Raw genomic sequence first — 25,433 nt, forward strand, 5'->3', positions numbered from 1 at the left:
TGTTCAGAGTTTTGTAGTGCTGTTTCCATCTGTTTCATGTATGTGCTGATCTGAGACCTGCATAGTGGTCTCTGCGTTAGTTCCAATTTGGAAGCCTTTGGTACGGAGTAGCATCAGATCCATGCATATGCAGCCTAGGGGTAAGCCTAGAAATTGCTTTCTTGAGTTCTCCTCAGCAATTTTTCCCACACTTTTTGTTCTCAAAGGGCTCATATTTTCTTTCTTTTGTCCAGAAAACTGTGGATTTAGTTACTCCACTCTGCCATGTGTTTCCACCACTGCCTGCACATTTGAGACCAAGGATAGAGATTGGGAAAAATTGATAGTTCTCCTGCCTCAGAGTTTGGCTCCTGCACTCTCATTTCAGCCATAGCTGCAGACAAAGCACACGATTGCTGGGCACTGTGGCTCAAGATAAGGAGGAGATGGTAAGTGGGGGGATCCCCATATTCTCTCTGGCTGTTAGGAGTTCCCTTTCACATGGCTGGAGCCCAAACTAGAGGAGCTTTCTCTGTGCTGTGGGGCCCATTTCCAGGTTGGCTGGTGGTATTGGTTGGAAGAAAGTGGTAATCTCTTAGACGGCTGGGTGATACTTCCAATTCTGGTCTTCCCTACTTCTCCATTTTGCTTTTCAGAATCCTCAAAAATAGTGCACAGTGCATACTGTCCAGATTTGATAGCTGGATGAAATCTGTGAGGCCTCTCTCCCCAGCAACTGCAGTCGCTGTGCTCAGTTTTTCTTCCTTGTTTTCATTTATGCCTGACTTCCTTCTAGCTGTCACCCGTGTGTCTGCACACCTTAATGTTCAGCCAAAGATTGTTGTTTCAGACAAAGATTGAGATTGCACTCAAACATCTCAATCTTTAGTTAGGCTTCCACTCTGATCAGCAGAGCCTGTGCATACACAGAGGAGACACAGGAGAACCTTGTAAAAATAAGAATGAGGTTAGAGGGGAGGGCTTGAAATTTGAGTTCATTCCTTGGCCTGGACATAGATGCATTGCAGAAAGTGGAAGTTTTGTCCATCTTTACAGTTGCTTTTGCAGGAGAGGATTTATTTTCCTTCTCGCTTGGTCATGCTAGAAGACAGAACTCTACATCTCAAGTTTTATGTCTTAAGATAGAGATCTTATCATGCTTTCCCCTTTTCAGGAGCTTTCAGTGGTGACTTTCAATCCAGACTCTGTAGCTTAGAGTTTTAAAAAGCCATCATGATTTGACTTCCCACCTAAGTTGTTTAGTTTACCTTCTGTCTGTGCTACATCATTCACATTTTACATTTGCCTTCTTGCTTCTGAGCTTTTTGTGAAAGGCATCCTTCCTGTCCAGAATGCCCTCCCTCTTTCTGTCATCCTTCCAAGACCCTTTCAACACAAGGCTCTTTAAGGTCTATCGCCAGCATCCCCAAGTGGTCTCTCTATACTCCCTAAGTGAGAATTCCTATGTCTGTTGCTCCCTAACAGTTTCCTAACACTTTCTCTTTTTCTGCGTTTTTCAGTCTGCCTGTACTTTTGGTTATGAGCTTCATGAGGGTAAGGACGTGTTCTATGAGTTGCATCACCAGTGCCGTCTAGCTCAATTCTCTGCACACAGTTGGCACTTAGTAAATGTTTGAGTTAAATTAATAAGATCCCCAAGATATAGGGCTTAATTTTATCTGCACATGTGAGTCTCCTTGAATGAATGGTGTGGAGTGCTGCTTTTTTTCTGTGCTTGTTTGGCAGTTTGTTTATATGGAGAAGAATGAAGACCATGTGGTTTCAGTTTGAATGGAAATTGTTGCATAGCGATTTACCATACAGCTGTGAGACTATGAACAAATGAGTTTAAATATTATACAGTAGAAAAGAAAACTGACTTTGGAACTTAAGGTATTATTTCAATTTTTTTCTCTTCTCTTTTCTCTAGACAAGGCCTCGCTCTGTCACCCAGGCTGGAGTGCAGTGGTGTGATCATACCTCACTGCAGCCTCCAACTCCTGGGCTCAGGCAATCCTTCTGTCTCAGCCTCCCTAGTAGCTGGGACTACAGGCATACACCATCACTCCCAGCTAGTTGTTGTGTTTTTTGTAGAGATGGGATCTTGCTGTGTTGCCCAGGCTGGTCCTGAACTCCTAGCCTCAAGTGATCCTCCCACCTTGGCCTCCCAAAGTGCTGGGATTACAGGCATGAGCCATTATGCCCAGCCTGGGTTTGTTTTTTTTTACAGTAGCCATCCTAATGGGTGTAAAGTGATATCTCATTGTGATTTTGATCTGCATTTCCCTGATGATTAGTGATGTTGAGCATTTTTTCACGTTTGTTGGCTGTTGGTATGTCTTTGGAGAATTGTTTATTGAAGTCCTTTTCCCATTTGTTAATCGGATTATTTGGGTTTGTTGTTGTTGTTGTTGTTATTGAGTTGTAGGAGTTCCTTTGTATTTTAGATATTAACCCCTTATTAGATATATGGTTTGCAGATAAGTTCTCCCATTCTGTGTGTTGTTCCTTTTTACCCTGTCAGTTGGTTCCTGTGTTGTGCAGACATTTAATTTTAAAAAATTTTTTATTTCTTTTGAGACACAGTCTTGCTCTGTCACCCAGCCTGGAGTGCAGTGGCGTGATCTTGGCTCACTGCAAGCTCCGCCTCCCAGGTTCACGTGATTCTCCTGCCTCAGCCTCCTGAATAGCTGGGACTACAGGCGCCCGCCACCACGCCTGGCTAATTTTTTTGTATTTTTAGTAGAGACAGGGTTTCACCGTGTTAGCCAGGATACTCTCAATCTCCTGATTTTGTTATCCGCCCTCCTCAGCCTCCCAAAGGGGTGGGATTACAGGTGTGAGCCACCACACCAGCCTGTGCAGACATTTTAAAGTTTGATATAATGTATTTGTCTGATTTTGCTTTTGTTGCCTGTGCTTTTGGTGTCATATCCTAGAAGTCATTGCAAAATCCAGTGTCGGGAAGCTTTTCCCCTAAGTTTTTTTTCTAGGAGTTTTCTAGTTTGCAGCCTTTACATTTAGGTCTTTAATCTAATGTTAGCCCTTTCTTAATTTTTTATTTTTTATTTTTTATTTTGGCCAGGGAATAAGTCTTTCTTTAATATGGCTGTGTCAGGAATTTACTATATTTAACATTCTTTTTTCTTCCTTCCTCCCCTTTCTCCCTCCCTCCTTCATTCCCTCCATCCCTCTCTTAACAGCTTGAAGATAATGGAATCACTCACTTTTTGTTCATAATTGGTAAGATTTTATTTAGTAGAATGATAATTCATTTTCAACAGCACTTTCTTGTTTGTTCAGTGGTTAGCAGGAAGAAGATGAGCCTTAAGTCTGAACGCCGAGGAATTCATGTGGATCAATCGGATCTCCTGTGCAAGAAAGGATGTGGTTACTACGGCAACCCTGCCTGGCAGGGTTTCTGCTCCAAGTGCTGGAGGGAAGAGTACCACAAAGCCAGGCAGAAGCAGATTCAGGAGGACTGGGAGCTGGCGGAGCGGTAAAAGGACTTAACTAGGGGCGGTTGACAGTGACGTGACTGGATACATAGTTCTGTCACCGTCTAAATACATTTTTTCACTTCTGCTTTGAGCTATCAGCAAGTCAGTTTAATATTAAGGAAAAGGATGTTTTCCTCTCTTCTTCTCAGTCAACTTTTAATGAACAGCTTTCAGTAGTTTCTTCATTTTGTGTTTGTCTTCTGATTATTTTCTTTGGGTTGTGTTAGTTTTAGTTCTCAAATGTAGACAATAAGCTCCTTGGAGTGGAAGAATGGAGATAGGCATATTTCCTGGTGAAGATTAAATGAGCTAATAAATTTGACGTACCCAGTGCAGGGCTTGGAAATGGCACTCATCAAGCATTATTTCCCTCATTCTTTTAATATATATTTAGCATGGCATCTAGCTCAGTGATAAAATACAGTAGTAGAAATCTGTTGACTTGTATACATAGTCATTGCATTGTAGAAATTTAACTTATATTTAAAAATTAGGTTAGCATTTGGTATTATCCGGAAATATAATGATGTTAAAAATTAAACGATGGGCCGGGCGCAGTGGCTCACGCCTGTAATCCTAGCACTTTGGGAGGGTGAGGCAGGAGGATCATCTGAGGTCAGGAGTTCGAGACCAGCCTGACCAACATGGTGAAACCCCCTCTCTACTAAAAATATTAAAAAAGTTAGCCGGGCGTGGTGGTACGCATTTGTTATCCCAGCTACTTCAGAGACTGAGGCAGGAGAATTGCTTGAACCCAGGTATCGGAGGTTGCAGTGAGCTGAGATTGTGCCACTGCACTCCAGCTTGGGAAACAGAGTGAGACTCTGTCTCAAAAAATAAATAAATAAATAAATAAATAAATAAATAAATGATGGGATGGCTAGTGAGCATAGTAACTAATAAAATGCCATGAATAATGTTAATTCATTGCCAGAGCATTCTAGAATTCTAAAACTGCTTCAACAGAAGAAAGTCAAATGGAATTCTGCCAACTCCTCTAGCTAGTTGTTTTTTTTTTTTTTCCATCCAGTCAGCCAATATTTGTTGAGTGACTCCTTTGCTGTCATTTGTGGTGAACTCAGAGAATTAGAAATTACACATTGCTTTCGGTGACTGTGGTCAATCAAAGAGAGAAAATTTTAGCCGAGAACATGAATGATCTCTTCAGGGTTTCCACTGCATGCCTGATGTTGTCAGTAGCAGATCCTGTTTCAAAAACAGAGTAGAGGCCACTAGGCACAAACTCCCTCAACTTCCTCCCCTCACCACATAAAAATGTCCTAGTACCTTTATATTAACTTCTTGTCTGTCCCAGAGAAAGAGGTGTCCCGATTCCACCCTCAGACTTAGCACCTCCACCTGTGATTTTTGTTTCTATTTCTTACTGCTTTTAATTGTGACCCTGCTAAATCTCTCGGAAAGCTTGTAAAAGCAGTGATTGCTGGACCTTACCCACAGAGTCTCTGATTTTAGTGGCTTGGGAGTAAGACTAGAGAATTTGCATTTCTGACAAGTTGCTTGGTGATGGTGTGCTGCTGTCTGGGGAATCATACTTGGAAAATCATTGTCTTTTAGATAGTGCTTGTGCTTTTTGTTTGTTTGTTTGTTTTTGAGACAGGGTCTTGCTCCGTTACCCTGGCTGGAGTGCAGTGGTGCAATTTCAACTTACTGCAACCTCTGCTTCCTGGGCTCAAGTGATCCTCCTGCTTCAGCCTCCCAAGTAGCTAGGACTACAGAAGTATGCCACCATGCCCAGCTAAGTTTTGTATTTTATGTAGAGACAGGGTTTCACCATGTTGCCCAGGCTGGTCTCAAATTCCTGAGCTCAAGTGATCCGGCCGCCTTGGCCTCCCAGTGTGCTGGGATTACAGGCGTGAGCCACTGCACCTGGCCTGTGTTTGGGAATTAATACAGGTGGTTCACATGCAGCTAATCCAAAGCCAAATTTATTGCTTTTATTTATTATTCTCCGCATTCTGAACATTTTCCTCCTAACCCTTCTCCTGAGTCAATTAATGGCATCACTACTTACCAAGTTAGCTAAAAAACCTTGGTTTCATTCTTGATTTCTCTTTTATCTCCCATGCTAGCTACAACTTGACCAAGTTCTATTTCTTCCAACTCAGAAAAGTCTTTTGAATTTTACCTTTTGTACTCCTATTTTCCAGGTGCTTATTTTCTTTTACTTAAACCTTTATAATATACTCTTACTTCTTGTTCCTGTCTCTAGTTTCTCTACCCTTCAAGTTGTTCACACAGCTACCTGCATGATCTTTCTAAAGTACAGATCTGACAGCGATAACTCCTTGGATTTACAGTCTTTCTTGCTTCCCTACCACATGATGAAATCCAGAATAGTGGGCTCAGCAATCAAGATTCCCTACCCTCTGGAGCCTTCCTGTGTAGCCAGCATCACAGTTCATCACACGCCCAGTGCTCTGGCTACATTCAGCTTGTTGTGAAGCAAACCACAGGCTTGCACATTTGTAGTTCCTTCTTTCTGGAATGTCCTTTCACTTAGAATCCTATTCAGCCTTATTAGTCAGGTGTGGTGGTGTGCGCCTGTAGTCCCAATAACTTGGGAGGCTGAGGGATGAGAATTGCTTGAACTTGGGAGGCAGAGGTTGTAGTGAGCTGATACCGTGCTATTACACTCCAGCCTGGGTGATGGAGGGACACTCTGTCTCACAAACAACCAAAAAAAGGATCCTATTTATCCTTTAAGACCTCACCCAAACATCACCGTTGTAAAGCCTCGTCAGACTGCCCCAGCAGATTGAGTTGTTCTTTCCTGTGTTCTCACAGCACTCAACTTTTACTCTCTGATGTAGCAGCTGTCCCATTATGTAGCAGTTGTTTACTTACCTTTTTGTCTGTTCCAGCCTTGAGCTTGTTAGGGAAAAGGATTAGACTTGATTTCTTTCATGTAACCCTAGAGCAGTAGCTGAGTGAGTATGAGAAGACCCCATTTGAAATCTGTAGTGCATGAAGAGCTGTCCATCCTGTAGCAATGTGAGACCTCAGACTGATTTGGCATATTTAGTCTCTAGGTCTAAAATCTTTAGATCCTCCTGAATTAATGGAGTAATAACCTTCACATACAGAGAAACCTTGGAGAATATCTAGATCATTCTAATCCTCTCTTGAATTGCAGACTCCAGCGGGAGGAAGAAGAGGCCTTTGCCAGCAGTCAGAGCAGCCAAGGGGCCCAATCCCTCACATTCTCCAAGTTTGAAGAAAAGAAAACCAACGAGAAGACCCGCAAGGTTACCACAGTGAAGAAATTCTTCAGTGCATCTTCCAGGGTCGGATCAAAGAAGGGTAATGTTGTGATACTCTTTTTTTTCTTCTCTGCCTGAATGAGACACAGAGGAGATCCCCAATGCTCATAGGCTCAGCTTTGTAATTTCTGTCAACTTTTTGAGAACATCAGCTCAGATTTGACACTGAAATTGGGTTTGAGGGTCAGACAATATATAAAATCAATACTCTCTTTGGTTGAAAGACATTGTGTTTTAGAGAAATTTGTTTATAGGAGGAATCAAGAGAATTGAAATAGGTACTTTTGCTTATGAAATTCATCCCTATCCAAATGAATATCTCTTTGGATGTTTTGGTTTTTGTGCCTTTATTGTGGATCCTGGTTTGTTCTGTGGTATGATACCCTCACTGTTCATAGCTTGTCAGAAATGGTGATTTCTAGGCTTGAAAGTCATCTGAGAGAGAGATTTTCTGCCTGAGAGCTTATTTGAGAGACAGCTTGTGTCTTGAGGAAGTGTATTGAGAACATATAGGAAAAGGCCCAAGTTGGGCTCTTGGGGGGACGAAAGTGAGCCATAGTAGCTATTTTCCAGTTCATGGATTTGTATGTAGGTGATCATATTCACCCTGCTTTTTAAAATGCCATATAACCAGCAAGAGGATTGTCACTTAAGTCACAGTTGTTCTACCATTGAGCAGACTAGCTAGTTGAAGTGGCCCAACATGAAGCAAGAAAGAATCTTTGTTGTTAGGCCTCAGTCTGTCTCTGAAAAGTTATGTTGGTACTCAGAGTTATGCAGTCAAAGTGAAATAATGAGGGAGACTGGGAACCAACACTGATGCTGTCAGAAGACCTGTTCTCTGGGAGCCCCCTCACTTGCTCCCCAGTTCCTACCCTGGGGTAATTGTAATGAGGTCTCCCCTGAAGGCCGGGGAATGAATAATAAGACAGTGTTACTTCTTAAGATACTTGCTGGTCTTCTAGGTTTTGTGACTTTTGCTGTTTCCTTTTGTTTTATTAAAAGGAAATATTGCTCATAAGCAAAAACACACCTCTCTTTAAGACATGGATACCAGACCTAGTGCGGTAGCTCAAGCCTGTAATCTCAGCACTTTGGGAGGCCAAGACAGATGGATTACCTGAGCTCAGGAGTTTGAGACCAGTCTGGGCAACATGGTGAAACCCCTCTCTACAAAAAATAGAAAAATCATCCAGGCACAGTGGCATGTGCCTGTAGTTCCAGCTGAGGCCAGAAGGCTGAGGCAGGAGAATCATTTGAATCTAGGAGGAGGAGGTTGCAGTGAGCCGAAATCGTGCCATTGCACTCCAGCCTCGGTGACAGAGCAAGACCCTGTCTAAAAAAAGGAAAGAAAAGAAAAAAGATTGATTACATGATTAATTTGAAGTTGTTTCTTGGTTGGCTGCCAGTTGTAGCAATTTTATCTCTACTAAAAAGGGGGGAAAAATTAGTACCTGCCAGAGATTAAATAAGAATGTATTGGGCTCATGATTTATTTATTAGGAGGTGGAATAGCCAGGTAGTAAGGTGACTTTGGAGTCACTCCTGGTTTGAGCCCTAGCTTTGTATTTACCAGCTTTGTGACCTTGGACAGACTAACCTCTCCGAGTCCTGTCCACACTGAGGGACAATAATACCTACCAGAGGCACGTGATGAGGATTCAGTGAGTTAATGCATGTAAAGAGCTTAGCACAGTGCCTGACACACACAGTAGATCTCCAGTAAGTGTTAGCTGTTTTAAAATGCAAGTTATTCTTCTGATAGAATTATCTTGCAGGGAGCACAAGGGCATTTACTATGAAGAATACTCATTCCTATTTAGCTTAAGGTCTGTTTCTTGATGATATGTAGTGAAATGATAAGTATTTATGATAACAGATGAAATAGTAAAACAAGTATAAAATTATCAGCTCCAATAGCCTCATTTTGCAGATGACAGTGTGAAAGTCCATAAAGGTTAACTAATTTACCCAAGGTTGCACAATGAGTTTGTGCGTGAGAACTCATGTCTCCTAATTCCTGGGTCAATATTTTTCCATTATATTCCTTTATCCAATGTGTATACTTCAGAAGCCCAGGTTATTTAATATATATCATAAATAATATATATATATGAAATTAAGTTTCTGTTACTTAAGTACATAATTGTCATTTATATTTGCTAACTCTCCTTGGTGGTTTTAAAAACCTGTGTCCCAAAAGCCTCTGTACAGTGTGCATTATACTATTGAAAGAAAATTTACAATTTAGTGCAGAGTCTGTACTTTAAAAAGAAACATTTCTGGAGCTGGCTGCAGTGGCTTCTACCTACCTATAATCCCAGCTACTTGGAAGACTAAGGTAGGAGGATTACATGAGCCCAGGAGCTGTGATTGTGCCACTGCACTCCAGCCTAGGCAGCAGAGTGACACCAACATTAAAAAAAATTAATTAATTAATTAAAAAAGAATCCAAGTGAATTTTGTTTTAAAAATATGTATGCAGAATGATTTTTACCTTTGTTCTTGTCTCCCCCCATCCCCCATCTTTTTGAATGATAGATTTGTACTTTAGATTGTTTGTTCTTTAGTTGCTTTTTGTCTGTAGAAAGCTTTGGGGATAAAGACCTTAAAGTATTTTAAAAATTCATGTTAGAAAAGAAGATTCCATTGTATCTTTGTTTCACAGATCACTTAATATAACTTAGCCAGGTAAATTTTGCATTTCACACTGATTACTTTTGTTTGGCCATTGTGTTTGGATAAGATTAGCCTAAGTGCAGTTTTAATGTATTGGGTCTAGACTAGAAACAGACTTTTTGGATTCTGTATTCTTGATCTTCCTTAGTCCATGATACCCTTGCTGTTGGTGTTTTACTTGCTTCTGTTAGTAGCATAAAGGAAAGTTTTTATGCCATACATAGCAGCTTGGTAGCAGACAAAATACAAATAACCTTCTAAGGAATTTGAAGAATATCTTCACATTCTTTTAGAGTTGGATACGCCTTCAGAGAAAGTAAATGGAATGTCTTGACTGTAAAGACTCAGTTAAAGTGTTTTAGTCTCCACAGTCAGGGTGAGTGAGCTGTATAGAGGAAGTCATAGTGGTTGGCCAAGCTGAGATACTTGCTTATACATTCCAAAGTGCCCTTTTCTTTCAGAACTCCTATAATGTTGTCATTCCAGGTAGAATCTTGTGTACCTCTTTCATGAACGGATCTGAAGACGGTGATCCTCTAAAGCATATCTTTTCATTTTTAGAGTTAAAATACCAATACCACCCAGACCTTAGAAAGTAAACCTATTATTCATTAAAGTGAATCAGGGCTTCTTGGAGAAGTGACTGATTCTGGGGCTAGAGTAGGGAAAAAAGGGCCCCTTCAATATTTTGGGGACATTTCAGAAGATCTAGAAGCCAGCTTGGAGGGGTTTCCACTGGCCAAGTCTGGGATAATTTGAATGTCAAAATAAATAAGGACAGTAAGGCCGGGCACGGTGGCTCAGGCCTATAATCCCAGCACTTTGGGAGGCCAAGGCAGGCAGATCACCTAAGGTTGGGAGTTTGAGACCAGCCTGACCAACGTGGCACAACCCCGTCTCTACTAAGAATACCAAATTAGTCAGGTGTGGAAGTGTGCGCCTGTAATCCCAGCTACTTGGGAGTCGGAGTCAGGAGAATCGCTTGAACCCGGGGAGTGGAGGTTGCAGTGAGCTCAGATCGTGCCACTCCAGCCTGGGCAACAAAGTGAGACTCCGTCTTAAAAAATAAATAAAATAAAATGAAGAAATCTATAAATAAGGACAATAAATGAAGTATAACTGATTGAACAAAAATCATAATCCGTGTGTTAATTTAGTAAAATAGAGAAATACGGCTGGCACAGGGGCTCACGCCTGTGATCCCAGCACTTTGGGAGGCTGAGGCAGGTGGATCACCTAAGGTCAGGAGTTCGAGACCAGACTGGCCAACATGGTGAAACCCTGTCTCTACTAAAAATACAAAAATTAGCTGGGGGTGGTGGCACGTGCCTGCAATCCCAGCTACTTGGGAGGCTGAGGCAGGAGAACTGTTTGAACCTGGGAGGTGGAGATTGCAGTGAGCCAAGATCGTGCCATTGCACTCCAGCCTGGGCAACAATGTGAGGCCCCCATCTTTAAAAAAAGAAAAAAAAATTAAAAAATTAGCTGGGCTGGTGCCTGTAGCCCCAACTACTTGGGAGGCTGAGATGGGAGGATCATTTGTGCCTGGGAGGTTGAGGCTGCAATGTGCTGTGATCATGCAACCATACTCCAGCCTGGGTGACAGAGCGAGACCCTGATTTAAAAAAAAAAAAAAAACCAAAAACACAAGGTGACTTTAAGTTTAGGAGCAAGCACTTGCTGTTTGAGCCCTAGCCAAAATTATGAACTGTAACGTGGATGAGGTTTTTTTTTCCGTATTTCCTACTTCTTCACTTCTTTAATCTTACACACGGAATCCCTGTTGGCTGTTCAAACATAAGTCGCCTCCTCCCTGCATACCGAACACCTGAGCTGTCTCTCACTTTCCCCTCTCTAATCCAAACTTCTGGCCTCTTAGTAGGGATTGATTTTTAGGAAGCTTAGAGAAAAACAACCAAGTGTTGATTTTAGTAACTTGTATGATCATAACTAGCTAATAGAGTTAATCCTCATTTACATTTTAAAAGGGTTTTTTTTTGTTTTAAAGCAAAAGTGTGTCTTTGGAAAAGTATGTGTGGGAGGGAGGCATGTTGTAAGCAAAGCAATAAAGGAAATGAGTAGGATTTTCCTGTGTTTTGACTGGTGTACAGACCTCCAAAGTCAGAGGAATTGGTGTTCTTCTGAAGAGTCTTCAGTCCTCTGGCTTACTGAGGTAGTTGTACTACCTCATAGTCAGTTGTTAACATAGTCAACAGCTCAGGCTTTGGATTTAAGCGCACAGACCTGGGTTCAAATTCCATTCTTTACTGTGTAAGTGACTGCAACGTTATTCAAGTTACTTAACATATTCAAGCCTCAGCCTCCTCATTTGTAAATATTGTAAGTGTACAACCTGATAGACTTGTGAGGATTATACAAAATAGCATTGTAGAAGTACTTAGTGCATACTAGGCATTATCTATATGTAAGTTACTACCATTATTATTTTGTCAGATGGAGTGTTATGTTTTTGTTGGGTTGAGTGTTCTATCAGAGTCAGATAGGTCAAGTTGGTTGATAGCATTGTTCAAGTCTTCTGTCTTTACTGACTTTTTAAAAATCACCTCTCTGTCAATTACTAAGTGAGGAATATTGAAATCTCCAAATACTGTGAATTTGTTTCTCCTTTCAGTTCTGTCAGATTTTGTTTTATGTGTTTTGAAGCAGTGTTATTAGTATATATATATTTGGGGTTGCTGTGACTTCTCGAAGAATGAACCTCTTTTTTATGATGAGATGCCCCTTTTTTGTTCTTGGTAATATGGTCCATGTTCTTAAGTTTACTTCGTCTAACATTGGTATAACCACTTAAGCTCTTTTTCATTGTTTCAGAGTATGCTTTTCCTTTCATTAGTATTTAACATATTTGTATCTTTATATTTAAAGTTAATTTCTTACAGACAGCATGAAGTGGGGTCTTGTTTTTTAACCTAATCGGATAATCTCTGACATTTTATCAGACTGTTTATAGCACGTATATTTAATGTGATTTTTGATAAGGGAAGGTTTACCCCTGCCATCTTGCTGTTTGTATTTATCCCAACTTGTCTTAGTTCCTTTTCTCTTCTTTTCTTGCCTTCTTTATGACCACATCTTTATCTCCACTATCAGCTTGTTAGCTATACCTCTTTGTTCTGTTTTGTTTTTGTTACTGGTTGTTCTGGGGTTTACAGAATACATCTTTAACTTACCTACCTTCAAGTAGTATTATATCACTTTATAGAAAAAAGAAAAAAAATTTAAAACAGTAGTGTTATACCACTTTACATAAAATAATCTTACACGGGAATTTTTAAATGTAATTTATTATTATTTATTTATTTTTATTATACTTTAAGTTCTGGGTTACATGTGCAGAATGCAGTTTTGTTACATAGGTATATACGTGCCCTGGTGGTTTGCTGCACCCATCAACCCATCACCTACGTTAGGTATTTCTCCTAATTAGGTTATCCCTCCCCTTGTCCCCCACCACCCAATAGGCCACGGTGTGTGATGTTCCCCTCCCTAAACAGGATTCTTATGTTTCTTCCTCCCGTCCTTTGTGCTGTGGTTCTACACGTTACTTGGTGGTTTTTCTCTCATCTTGGGTAGTTTCCTCATACACATGTGCGGTAGTCAGCCACACTCAAGGGAACCCTCTGCAGATACCTGGAGCTTTTTCTATGTAGCCCTCTCCCCTCCATACTGTTTGCATGATATTTTGCCATGCAAATTCTGGTCACATTGGCCTCCGTGAACTCCAAATGCTATCTACTCAATTCAGCAAGTCAGCTAGGCTCTGTTTGAGTGGCCTCTCCCTGTGCCAAGACTTTAAAACTCTCCCAGCAGTGAGCTGGGACACTCTAGGACAGACTCTGTTTGTTTCCCTTCTTTCAGGAGTTAATCTGCTGTTTGTCTGTCATCCAGTGTCTGAAAACCTTTTGTTCATATTTTTGTCTGACCTTCCAGTTGTTAAGATAGTAGAGTAAACCTGAATGCCATCAGAGTATTCCATCATGACTAGAAGCAGAATTATCAGAGAAGGATTCACTTTCAAACGCTAAAGAATTCTTTTCTAATCATACTGATGTCAACACAATCTTTGGTTTTCCATTGAGATAAAAAATATTTTAGAAAAGATGTTGCATTTTTTGTTTTAAATTAGATTGTACCTGATTTATTTATGTACTTAAAACATAGTATATCCAAATGGTTCTAGCATAACAGGTATGGTCAGAAGTTTCCTTTCTAGTTTGTCTCTTGCCCATCTAGTTCCTAAGCACCACTGCTTTGTTTCTCCCACTTTCAGACAACTTTTGTTACTAGTTTCTTGTGTATCCTTTTGTGCTTTTATTCTGAGTTATAAACACATATATTCTTATCCCACTACCCCCTATTTTACATAAAACATAGCACAGTGTACATACCTTACTTTTTTTTTTTTTGGAAGAGACAAGGTCTCATTCTTTCACCCAGGCTGGAGTGTAGTGGGATGATCTCGTAGCTCACTGCAGCGTCAAACTCCTGGGCTCAAGCGATCCTCCTGCTTTAACCCCCCCAAATAGCTGGCACTATAGGTATGCACTACCATGCCTGGCTAATGTTCTTACTTTTTGTAGAGAGAGCAGCTACTCAGAGACTTGAGTAGCTCAGTAGGAGAATCGCTTGAACCTGGGAGGTGGAGGTTGCAGTGAGCTGAGATCGTGCCACTGCACTCCAGCCTGGGCGACAGAGGAAGACTTTGTCTCAAAAAAAAAAATAAAACATACTTTTAAAAAAATTATTTTTTCGTTTTGGAAATCATTGGGATATGGGGAACTTAATTTCCTTATAAACATTAGAGAGCATAGTTCAAAATCAGGAGGCTTAGAATGTGGTCAAAGACCAAGTGGTAGTGCATACTTTCTGAAAGCACTTACTGCCTGTTACAACATCCTTATCTCTCTTGTGTAAATGTCCCATTTTCCTTTCAGTGTGTTTATTTGAAGAGGGGAAAGAATTGTCTGCCCAGCCGGTGGGATAGTGTAGTGCATGTTTCCCTTGTCTCTTCATTGTATGCTTTGTTGTGTTCATCATGCTATTAATACTTTGGATGCGTTCTTTCACTTTGATCAGTATGACTCACCAACGAAATGGTGGGTAAATAATTGTGAGTCTCCACATAAACACATTAACCTTTGCTTTTTTCTCAAGTAAAATGGGATTTGGAAAGGTTGTCTGACATTTATAAGTCATTTAACATTTCAGTGCTTCTATTGATTGTTATTCTATTTGTTGACTAGTTTTATAAACTCCAGCAGTCTTTGAGAAGCCTAGTGGTGCCATTTCAGTGTTCATGATTGAATATATAGATCAAAGCGTGATAGATTTTGGCAAAGAAAATACTAATAGAACAACTTTTATTTCAGTAGGAATATCTTTTAGATAATGTAGTTTTGTCTACTCATACTTCCTACTTGTAAAACAGATTTAGTTTACTTTAAGGAAAGTTGTCCAACCATTCAAACATAAAATGATTTAAATTCAAGTTTAACTTTGATGAAACATAATTTAAATAACCTTAGGTAAGATACTTAAAGTAATTCCATGCATGGATCTTTTATGTCATGAAACTTACTATGTTTAATTTTCCCAGCAGAAATTCAGGAAGCAAAAGCTCCCAGTCCTTCCATAAACCGGCAAACCAGCATTGAAACGGATAGAGTGTCTAAGGAGTTCATAGAATTTCTCAAGACCTTCCACAAGACAGGCCAAGAAATCTATAAACAGACCAAGCTGTTTTTGGAAGGAATGCATTACAAAAGGGTAGGTTGAGAATAACCACGTAGAAACATAGAGTTTTGGTTTGAGGAAAGGTCTTAGAGATAATATAGTGCAACCTTGTCATTTTATGCCTGAGAAAAATCCAGACCAAGAGATGTTAAATTACGTACCTAAGAAAAGCCTCTGAATCAAGCTAAAACCCAACTCTTAGGCTAGTACTTTTCCACTGCAACTCAGTGGTGTTTGGATCATCTTTGTGTGGAAATTCTGACCTGAAGCCACTTGAATTATGTGCTTTAGTAACAGGCCTTTTTGACTTGTGACTTTGTAAATAGTATAAACTGCCATAGTAGACCTTTAACTCTGTGCAACCATTGTTAGGCCAGTGGCAGTAATTTTAAGGGTTGTTGTTGTTGAATTCTGTTTTGTTTTTTGTATTTTGATTTTGAATTTTTTCATTCAGTTAGAGAAAGGACAGATAGAATTTAGACAGTGAAAGGGACTTTAGCAACTATGGAGTTTCAGTCCCTTTATTTTATAGATGAGGAAGTTGAGAGCCAAAGAGGATAAGTGACTTGTCCAAGGTTACACAGCTAGATTTTGCCAATGTCAACCAGAACTTGTGATTTCCACACCTGTTTCTTTTACCCATAATTTCAGTGGCAATAATTAATAAGACTGCCTGTAAAGGAATTCATTTTGTAAATAGGGATTAATTCTGTTGTAACATTCTATAACCATTAAACTCAGAATTAGCTCTGAAAGTTCCTTCTATGCAGTAAGGAAGTCTTAGAAAGAAAAAGGAAATTAGAAAAGCAGCAGGGTGTTTAACTGTTTAGCTATATTCTAGCTGGGGTCAGCAATCACTAGGCTAATAAGCAGTAGACTTGTGTCAAAATAATTTTTAGATATTGAATTCAGTTTGTAAAGGAGAAAAGCTTGCTTTCTCGCCCTTCAGAAATGTAATTAGACTGTGTAAGTAAGTAGCTGTCTTTCTCTAGGTATTTTTTCTCTCTAGAGTAAAACATTTAGAGTCAAAACAAGTGAGCTGTTATTGATTTTTTTTTTAAGTTAGGAGACATGATAGATATCCTTAATATGGAACAATTCAGAGTTCATGTGACACCATCTTTCATTTTTATCAGAACTAAAAACTGAGGTTTTGTATTTGTTTTTTTCTTGAGCCCACATGAAATGTTCACGGGATAGCTATATTAAGTTAGTGTATGTATACTGTAGTACATATAGTATGTATGTTGTATAATATGTTTTAGAAAATTGCTCAACTCAGATTTGGTATTTTTCTTTTGCTCAGAAGTGTGATGTGTTCTTATTCTGTAATAATTTAGTAGACTTCTAAATGAGTATACTAAAGTAAAGAGGTAATTAACTGGTACAAATATCACAATGCCTATTTGTAAGGCATCACTAGTTCATATCAGAGACCTGCATATGGCCTCAGATTCCTCCTGTTTTAAGAGCCACTAAGCCACCTGTTTTCCATTTCTACATTATGTGTTTCATGGTTAGGTGGCCAAGTCCTATGCATGTATCTCAGGTATCTTTAGTGTGAAGTCTGCATATACCATATATGAAAGAGATGTTTTTTAAACTGAATGTCCCTAGAGAAGCCCTTTTGGCCTTTGGCTGCAAGTTAATGTCCTTTCAAATAAATAAATAAACACTCTTTACACCTGAACTAACATAACTAGCTTCGGATCACTAATCATATAAATTTCTTGGGGCAGTTCCTCTGAAGTTGTGAAGAATGTGGTAGTATAAAATAGCCTTTGTGGCCGGGTGCGGTGGCTCATGCCTGTAATCCCAACATTTTGGGAGGCCGAGGCAGGCGGATCACAAGGTCAGGAGATAGAGACCATCCTGGCTATCACGATGAAACCTTGTCTCTACTAAAAATACAAAAAATTAGCTGGGCGTGGTGGCAGGTGCCTGTAGTCCCAGCTACTCGGGAGGCTGAGGCAGGAGAATGGCTTGAACCTGGGAGGCGGAGCTTGCAGTGAGCGGAGATTGCACCACTGCACTCCAGCCTGGATGACAGAGCGAGACTCCATCTGGGAAAGAAAAAAAAAAAAAAAAGTCTTTGTACTCAGTTCCTCAAAACTGCTCAAAACCTTTAAATTAATGTTATTACCACCAACTAAACTTTCTAGATGGTATCCTAAGGGCCTATGCAATATGAAAATCCATTCTTACCTGTTTAAAAACTGCCCAGTCAGCCTTGCCATAAATGGATAATTGTTCCTACTGCATCCCACAGTATTATTCTTTCTAAAATTTCTGAGATCCAGAAGAGTGATCTGCTCTTGCCCACATCTTTCCCACATCATTTCTGTTTTCTCCAAGCCCTGTATATGCCGGCGGTGAGCAGCCTTTTCAGCATATGGGTCAAGTCTAGAAAATTAAATCTTTTCCGAACTGCATTAAAATTTTTAAGCCATTTTATCTTTATCAAGAAACACCTTGTCTACACTAAGATGTTTTTTGTTTTTAGAATTTAAATTTCAGCACCTACGTAATTTTCATACCCACTGCAGTATGGCAGTATAATGCTTTACTATGCAACACACTTCTCTTTCTTTCCTTTCCTTTCCTTTTCTTTCTTTTTTTGAAGCAGTGTGTTGCTCTGTCTCCTGGACTGGAGCACAATAGCGCAGTTGCTGCTCACTGCAGACCTGACCTCCCAGACTCAAGTGATCCTCCTGCCTTAGTCTCCTGAGTAGCTGGGACTAGTGGCACACACCACCATGTCTGGCTGAGTTTTTTATTTTTTGTAGAGACAGGGTTTCCCTATGTTGCCCAGGCTGGTCTTGAATTCCTGACCTCAGGTGATCGTCCCAACTTGGCCTCCCAAAGAGCTGAGATTATAGGTGTGAGCCACCGTGCCCAGTGCTATTCAGCAAATGTCGTTTGCTAATATTTTTCTGAATCTTGTTTATTTTGCTCTTTTTTCTTTCTTGCTAGTCTTACTAGCTACTTAATGTTAAAACATGTATACTCTTACAGTACCTCTATACATTCTTTAAAACAAGATATCTCCATTGCAAATGAGACGGGCAGCTATGTCATTAACACAGAATCCTTTTATGTTGAAAATATAGTTGCCATCAGCTACTTTTCTGTTCTTACAAATCATCATAGCAAGAATTTAAATTGCTGAGCCAAATTAATAAAGCTAATCTGTACAACATAACTTGAATTATTATTATTTCTTTTTGAGATAGGAGTCTTGCTCTGTTGGCCAGGCTGGAGTGCGGTGGTGTGATCTCTCCTCATTGCAACCTTTACCTTCCAGGTTCCAGTGATCGTCCTCCCTCAGCCTCTCGAGTAGCTGGGATTACATGCATGTGCCACCATGCCCAGATAATTTTTACTTTTTTTTTTTTTTTGTAGACACAGGATTTCACTATGTTGGCCAAGCTAGTCTTCAACTCCTGACCTCAAGTGGTCTGCCCGCCTTGGCCTCCCAAAATCCTGGGGTTACAGAAGTGAGCCACCATGCCTGGCCTGATTTTTTTTTTTTTTTTTTTTTTTAAGATAGAGTCTTGCTCTGTTGTCCAGGCTGTAGTGCAGTGGTGTGATTTCGGCTCACCCCAACCTCTGCCTCCCAGGTTCAAGCAATTTTTATGCCCCAGCCTCCCGCATAGCTGAGATTACAGGTGTGCACCACCATGCCGAGCTAATTTTTTGTATGTTTAGTAGAGATGGGGTGTTACTCTGTTAGCCAGGCTGGTCATGAACTCCTAGCCTCACATGATCCACCCACCTTGGCCTCCCAATGTGCTGGGATTACAGGATTGAGCCACAATGCCTGGCCTAACTTGAATTTAAGAATCTCACCTTAACCAAGCTTCACACAGGTCTGAGAGTGATTATGGATTCAGGAGTATATATAGTCATTTATGAAGAGGTATACATTCTCTTTGTCATCTGGACAGAGCTTCATGTGGTGAGGGCAATTTTAAGGCACTGTATAGACCCAGTCAAGTGTTAACCTTTCCCATAATAACGAGAAAACCATATTACCTAACTGAATGAGATCTGTGGCTTTGTAAATAACTTTTTTCTGTAAATTATTTATATGAAAACGCTTACTGTAAGACACATGTTTAGACTGCAGTTAAATAAAAGTAAATAAAACTTCTGGAAAAACTCTTTTGCTGCTCAAACTATTTAAATCCTGCCCTTGCTAAGTGTTAATAAATCCCTCAGATACATTTTTTCCCTATTCTGAAAGTGTAGCTTGTCCTGCTTTTAAAGGGGGCAGGCTCTACTTCCTCAAAGTACCTACCCTTTAATTTGTTGGGTATTGCATTAGTGCTTTTTAATAAACTTGGGGCTGGGCGAGGTTGCTCACACCTGTAATCCCAGCACTTTGGGAGGCTGAGGTGGGTGGATCACGAGGTCAGGATTTCGAGACCAGCCTGGCCAATATGGTGAAACCCTGTCTCTACTAAAAATACAAAAATTAGCTGGGCATGGTGGCGCTCGCCTGTAGTCCCAGCTACTCGGGAGGCTGAGGCAGAAGAATCACTTGAACCCAGAAGGTGGGGTTGCAGTGAGCTGAGATCATGCCACTGCACTCCAGCCTGGGCAACAGAGCAAGACTCCATCTCAAAAAAAAACAAAAAACAAAACAAAACAAAACACCCCTCATTTTTTGGGTTTCTCAATTCAGTTATTTTTATTTTTTTAATTTGTATTAGTCCCTTAATACTCCATTCATGGCAATCAATTCAGTTTCTAAAAGACTTCTTAATAGTCATTCTGATAAGCTCTTCTTTCTAAGGAAGCAGTTAAGCACAAATAAGCTCTTCTTTCTAAGGAAGCAGTTAAGCACAACGTAACACCTTTTGCTTGTTTCATTGTTATTTTTCTAGCCAGTCCTATAAAAATCTGATACTGAGCTAGGCACAGTGGCTCACGACTGTAATCCTAGCACTTTGGGAGGCCAATGTGGGTGGATCGCCTGGCCAACATAGTGAAACCCCGTCTCTACTAAAAATACAAAAAATTAGCTGGGCGTGGTGGTGGGCGCCTGTAATCCCAGCTACTAGGGAGGCTGAGGCAGGAGAATCACTTGAACCTGGGAGGCCAAGGTTGCAGTTAGCCAAGGTCACGCCATTGTACTCCAGCCTGGGCAACAAGGGCAAAAAAACTCTGTCTCAAAAAAAAAAATAATAATAATCTGATACTGATTATATTATATGGACTTAAAGCTTTGTACCTGAATGAGGACAAAAAAATACACAGTTTAAGACATGGTTATATCTTCATTCCCATGTTCTTTCCCAGAATAAGTAGAAAGATAAGTGTCCTCCTATACTTTAAAATGACTCTACTGTTGTAAACTATATATTTAATCAAGGAGTAGTTTGCCCTGCCACGTAATTTACTGTCAGAAGAACAGAAGTATGTACCCAAAACAAAGAACCTTTAACTAGCAAATAGGCTTTAATTATTGTGAGAACTTCAGCAGGGGTAGCAACCCAGGACCTAATTTTAAAACTAGAAGCACTGAGGATGAGAAGTGAGGCAGTGGAAATAGCTCTGAGCTCTCAGCATCTATAAGTCATAAGGAAAAAAAGTAGATAAAAGATGTATTTGAGGCTGGGTGCGGTGGCTTACACCTGTAATCCCAGCACTTTGGGAGGCTGAGATGGGCGGATCACAAGGTCAGGAGATCGAGACCATCCTGGCTAACACGGTGAAACCCTGTCTCTACTAAAAAATACAAAAAATTAGCCAGGTGTGGTGGCGAGCACCTGTAGTCCCAGCTGCTTGGGAGGCTGAGGCAGGAGAATGGTGTGAACCCGGGAGGCGGAGCTTGCAGTGAGCCTAGATCACGCCACTGCACTCCAGCCTCGGCATCGGAGCGAGACTCTATCTCAAAAAAAAAAAAAAAAAGATGTATTTGATAATTATGTTGAATGAGTAAAAATAATTAAAAATGTTTCATAGAAGCACATAGTGATAGGCGAGGGGAAACTTAAATCATCATCCTGGGGCAGCCGTGGTGGCTCCATGCGTGAGGCTGGTGCCATGCAGTCTCCTGGTGTTGGCATTGTCTCCCAGCCTTCTCAGTTCTGCACACAGCTACAAAACAAAAGAACAGTTGCCAGCACTTGGAAGAGGATGTGGATCCAAACCAAATGGAGGACAGATACTCCCTCTACGGACAAGATACTCATGGAAGAAGTCAAGTTAGAAGAGCAGCTGAAGGAGGCTGTAGAAGAAGATAAGCAAGCATTGGCAGATACTGAGGACTTGCAGCAGATCAGCCAAAAATTGGTGGAGGAGGCAAATATGTATAGCGTTCAGGGCTTCTGCAAGGACTCGTTAGAGGTTGCAGATGTTTTGGAGAAGGCAACACAGTGTGTTCCAGAAGAAGAAATTAAAGAAAATAACCCTCACCTGAAGAACCTCTGTGAAACTCTCACAATGAGTGAAGTCCAGATTCAGGAAGTGTTCAGCAAGCACTGCCAAGCTGAACCCTGTCAGAGCCAAGTTCCACCCTTATGCGCATGGTCTTTTTTTCGTCTTTCTTCACATCCGACAGGCAATGTGCCAGTGTTGTAACAAGGTTTGAGGGAGGCATATCTCACACATGAAAACCCAGCGTGAAAACCCAGTCATCACACTTATGAACCACAGGAAGATATAGCATGAGGTCTTGTTCCACATGCTGGTTTAGGGGAAAGAGCTGAGCCCAGTGGTTCTAGTTACAAAAGTGAGGTTCAAGCATGGGCAGCCCCTTAGCCCCGCCCTTGTTGATGTGGTGAAGGAAGCTTAGCTGCCTCTTACAAGATTTTTTTTTCTTTAAATCACTTGCTGTAGTTCATGAAAAGCTGGTTCATGTTTTTTCATCTAAATACTTTTGAGTTTCCCTAAGGCTGTTGGAAAGCAGAAGTAACCAGCAGGTAAATAGCAAAGTAAGCTGATCTCACAGTTGCATTAATGAACTCCTATTCACGAGTGTGTTCTCTGATTTTTAGTACCACATGTTTAATAATTCCACTTACTTAGTAAAAAAGGCCAATAGGACACTACAGGTCTTCTAGAGTTCATGAATCATGCTGTATCTGCTCAGACTCTAGTGACATCAAAGTATTTTAAATGAACAAAATGTCTTTGGGAATTCTGCTTTTTGGCAATCTGGACCCTTCTGTCTGCACTGTGTGTCTCTTGTGCAACTTGTAACATGGGAGTTACTGGATTTCTTAGCCCACTACACATTTCATTCAATAAAGGGAAAGCAAGGGTTGAAACATTTCTTACGCTAAAAATAATTTTATGATGACCTTTATGAAGAACATATGCGTTCCTTAGACACTGTCTAGCTGCTAAAAATGACGGATTTCTGGCTTTTTTGTTTGTTTTTGGAGATGCAAAATGAGCATATGTACCTTAATGGTTCCCACCACCTTTATTTTGCCAGTAATTGAATTTGACACAGTTAGTTTTGCCCTGTTTTCTTCATCTAAATGTGGAAATGTTTAAGTCTGTATTCTACTAGTTACTAATGACCTCAAGATATACTCCCTGGTGAGATGGACTTTCTCAGAATATGAGGACTGCATGCTTGGCACACTTTAAATGTGTGTTTCATTTTTAAAGAGGATTAAAGCCCTCATATGGTTCTTTTCCTTTAAAAAATTATTGAAGGCAGCACAAATTGGTAATACAAAAAAATATGGACATGAAAGCTAATGCCTAAATAGATTAAGCAGTTAACAGCAGTACAGACAAAACTTAATGAACCCATAAAATAGACTGTGGCAATTCACGTTGAAATGATGGAAGTTCTGGATGAAATACACAGAAAACATAGGCAAGGAAAATAGTCAAAGGTTTTCAAAACTGGAAGTGGAAACAAAGATCTCAGCCAGACTGTTAAGAAAGTGTATAGAGTGCCTCTCAGCATAATGTTCAAAGATAGACATCCACTTGTCAATGTCTTAATCACAGAGTAAAAATTTATTTTAGAAAAATAAAACGACAACTTTACTCAGATGTTATAGAAAAGATGCCAGGTGCGGTGGCTCACGCCTGTAATCCCAGCACTTTAGGAGGCTGAGGAGGATGGATCACGAGGTCAGGAGGTCAAGACCAGCCTGGCCAAGATGGTGAAACCCTGTCTCTACTAGAAATAAAAAAATTAGCTGGGAGTGGTGGCACATGCCTGTAGTCCCAGCTACTCGGGAGGCTGAGGCAGGAGAATTGCTTGAACCTGGGAGGCGTAGGTTGCAGTGAACTGAGATCACGCCACTGCACTGCAGCCTGGCGACAGAGCGAGACTCCATCTCAAAAAAAAAAAAAGATTATAGAAAAGATGATCCCGTACAATGATTAGAGAGTACTTGAAGTAAAGGATTTACTCACTGCTCTACTATCTTTTTTTCTTGGAAAATTGTGACAAACCTTTTGGAGTTTTGTAGAGCCTAAAAGAACTTACCAACACAAACCTGCTGTCACTTTGCCCCTTTGGCAAACACTGTGAGGGGCCTGAGAGTTACCTTATTTGCAGGCTAACAAATTAACCTGCCATGGTTTCACAGATACTGGCCAAAGACACGAGTCTCCTGGGTCAGAGACAAAGGCCAGTTTCTTACAGCAGTAGCAGTAGCCAGAGCATTTGCATTTGTGCTTATCCCCGAGTATCTGTTCCTATGGGATAATGCAGAGAAGACCAGGGAAAGCCTGTGCATGCAGTGAGTTGTATTAGAGGAGAGGAACCTTGGATTTAGGGATCCTTATTAGACAGTAAGCAGTCTACCCTTTTCTCTTGAAGGAGGCACTATCTCTGTCTCCTAAAGCTGTTTTCTATAAAGAAATCCTTGAAAAGATGTTGCAAAACAAAGGCAGTCATTGCCTTTGCTCACAGATAGGTAGAAAGAGATCTATGGAGAATTGTCTTCAGCATCTTATAAAGGGAGGAATGGTAGTAAATGGCCACATTTATTCATTCAACCCATACTGAGCACTAACCCTGTGCCTGGCCTTGTTCTAGGCATGAGGATATGGTGGTGAACAGTGCCCTTGTGGAGCTAACATTTTAGTTGGGGAAATGGACAATAAGCAGATCTGTAACATAGTGTTAAGTCCTACAAGAATGGAAAGCAGGATGAGAGAAAGTGGCAGGGGTGAGTTCTTCTACATTATGAGAGCAATACTGTACTGGAGCATAAACTGCAGTAGGAATAGAAAAGGAGTTTTCTGCATTGTATTGTAAAATTACAGGGGTTGTGCTGGGCTGGGGGAGGAGAACATGATCCCTTGACACCAATAAGACAGGCCTCTCAGGTCTCTAAAAGGAGCTCAGAGAATTTCTAGTTGGAAGCAAGCACTACAGGTTGAGTATCCCTTATCCGAGAGCCTTGGGACCAGAAGTGTTTCAGATTTTGGGGTTTTCCCAGATTTTGGAATATTTACACATATATAAGATAACTTGGGACTGGGACCCAAGTCCAAACACAGAATTCATTTGTTGAATATATGCCTTACATACATAGCCTGAAGGTAATTTTATACCACGTTTTAAGCAGTTTTTGGCATGTAACAGTTTTGGCTGCTTTTTGACTCTAGCCCATCATCACATGAGGCCAGGTGTGGAATTTCCCGTTTGTGGTGTCATGTTGACACTGACAAATTTGGGATTTTTGAGCATTTCAGATTTTTTATTTTTGGGTTAGGAATGCTCAAATCTGTAGTAATAATCACAAGAATGAATATAGTTTCTTCTAAGTTAAGTGCTAAAATTTGGTGCAAATGAAAGGTGTAAAACCATATGTAAACTACCTAAAAAGATTGAATGGATAAGCTTTTGCAGAAAATACTTGAAGTAGAAGGATAGATTTGGGCACTGCAGTGTGTACCTGCTGTCCCCCCTACCCAGGAGGTGGCTGAGGCAGGAGGATTGCTTGAGCCTAGGAATGTGAGGCTGCAGTGAGCTACAATTACATCTGTCAATAGCTACTACACTCCATCCTGGGCAACGTAGTGAAATGCCATTTCTGAAAAAATAATAATAAATAAAACAATAACAAGTTAAATTATAGCACCATAAAGGAAAATTCAAATATCAGTTAAAATGTTAACCATAATAAAGATAGACTTGAGAGTTTAATAGTTAAAAAAAATACTCATCTTGGCCAGTCGCGGTGGCTCATGCTTATAGTCTCAGCACTTTGGGAGGCCAAGGCGGGCGGATCACCTGAGGTCAGGAGTTCGA

At 40.5% G+C, this 25,433-nt stretch overlaps 1 protein-coding gene and 2 pseudogenes across 24 annotated transcripts in view; 2 read left to right on the forward strand and 1 right to left on the reverse strand.

Annotated features, from left to right (window-relative positions):
• The window catches only part of LOC101123872 (rab5 GDP/GTP exchange factor), a 155,115-nt gene that overhangs the window by 107,638 nt on the left and 22,044 nt on the right, over positions 1–25,433 (forward strand). For 9 of the 24 annotated variants that reach the window (XM_055346975.2, XM_031013023.3, XM_063708119.1 and 6 more), the window contains 3 exons: positions 3,283–3,478; positions 6,634–6,800; positions 15,060–15,226. In XM_055346975.2, coding sequence (XP_055202950.1) covers positions 3,300–3,478; positions 6,634–6,800; positions 15,060–15,226 — 513 coding nt within the window. In that variant the 5' untranslated portion in view covers positions 3,283–3,299. Of the gene's footprint in view, positions 1–233; positions 429–1,709; positions 1,873–3,282; positions 3,479–5,097; positions 5,235–6,633; positions 6,801–15,056; positions 15,227–25,433 lie in introns of those variants that run through there. The other 15 variants (XM_063708126.1, XM_063708122.1, XM_055346972.2 and 12 more) reach the window with 7 other exon arrangements.
• LOC109027587 (grpE protein homolog 1, mitochondrial-like) lies at positions 19,147–21,791 on the forward strand (annotated as a pseudogene).
• On the reverse strand, positions 21,752–21,862 carry LOC115935501 (uncharacterized; annotated as a pseudogene).

Source organism: Gorilla gorilla, chromosome 6, assembly GCF_029281585.2.
Source record: "Gorilla gorilla gorilla isolate KB3781 chromosome 6, NHGRI_mGorGor1-v2.1_pri, whole genome shotgun sequence".
Taxonomy (NCBI): Eukaryota; Metazoa; Chordata; class Mammalia; order Primates; family Hominidae; genus Gorilla; species Gorilla gorilla.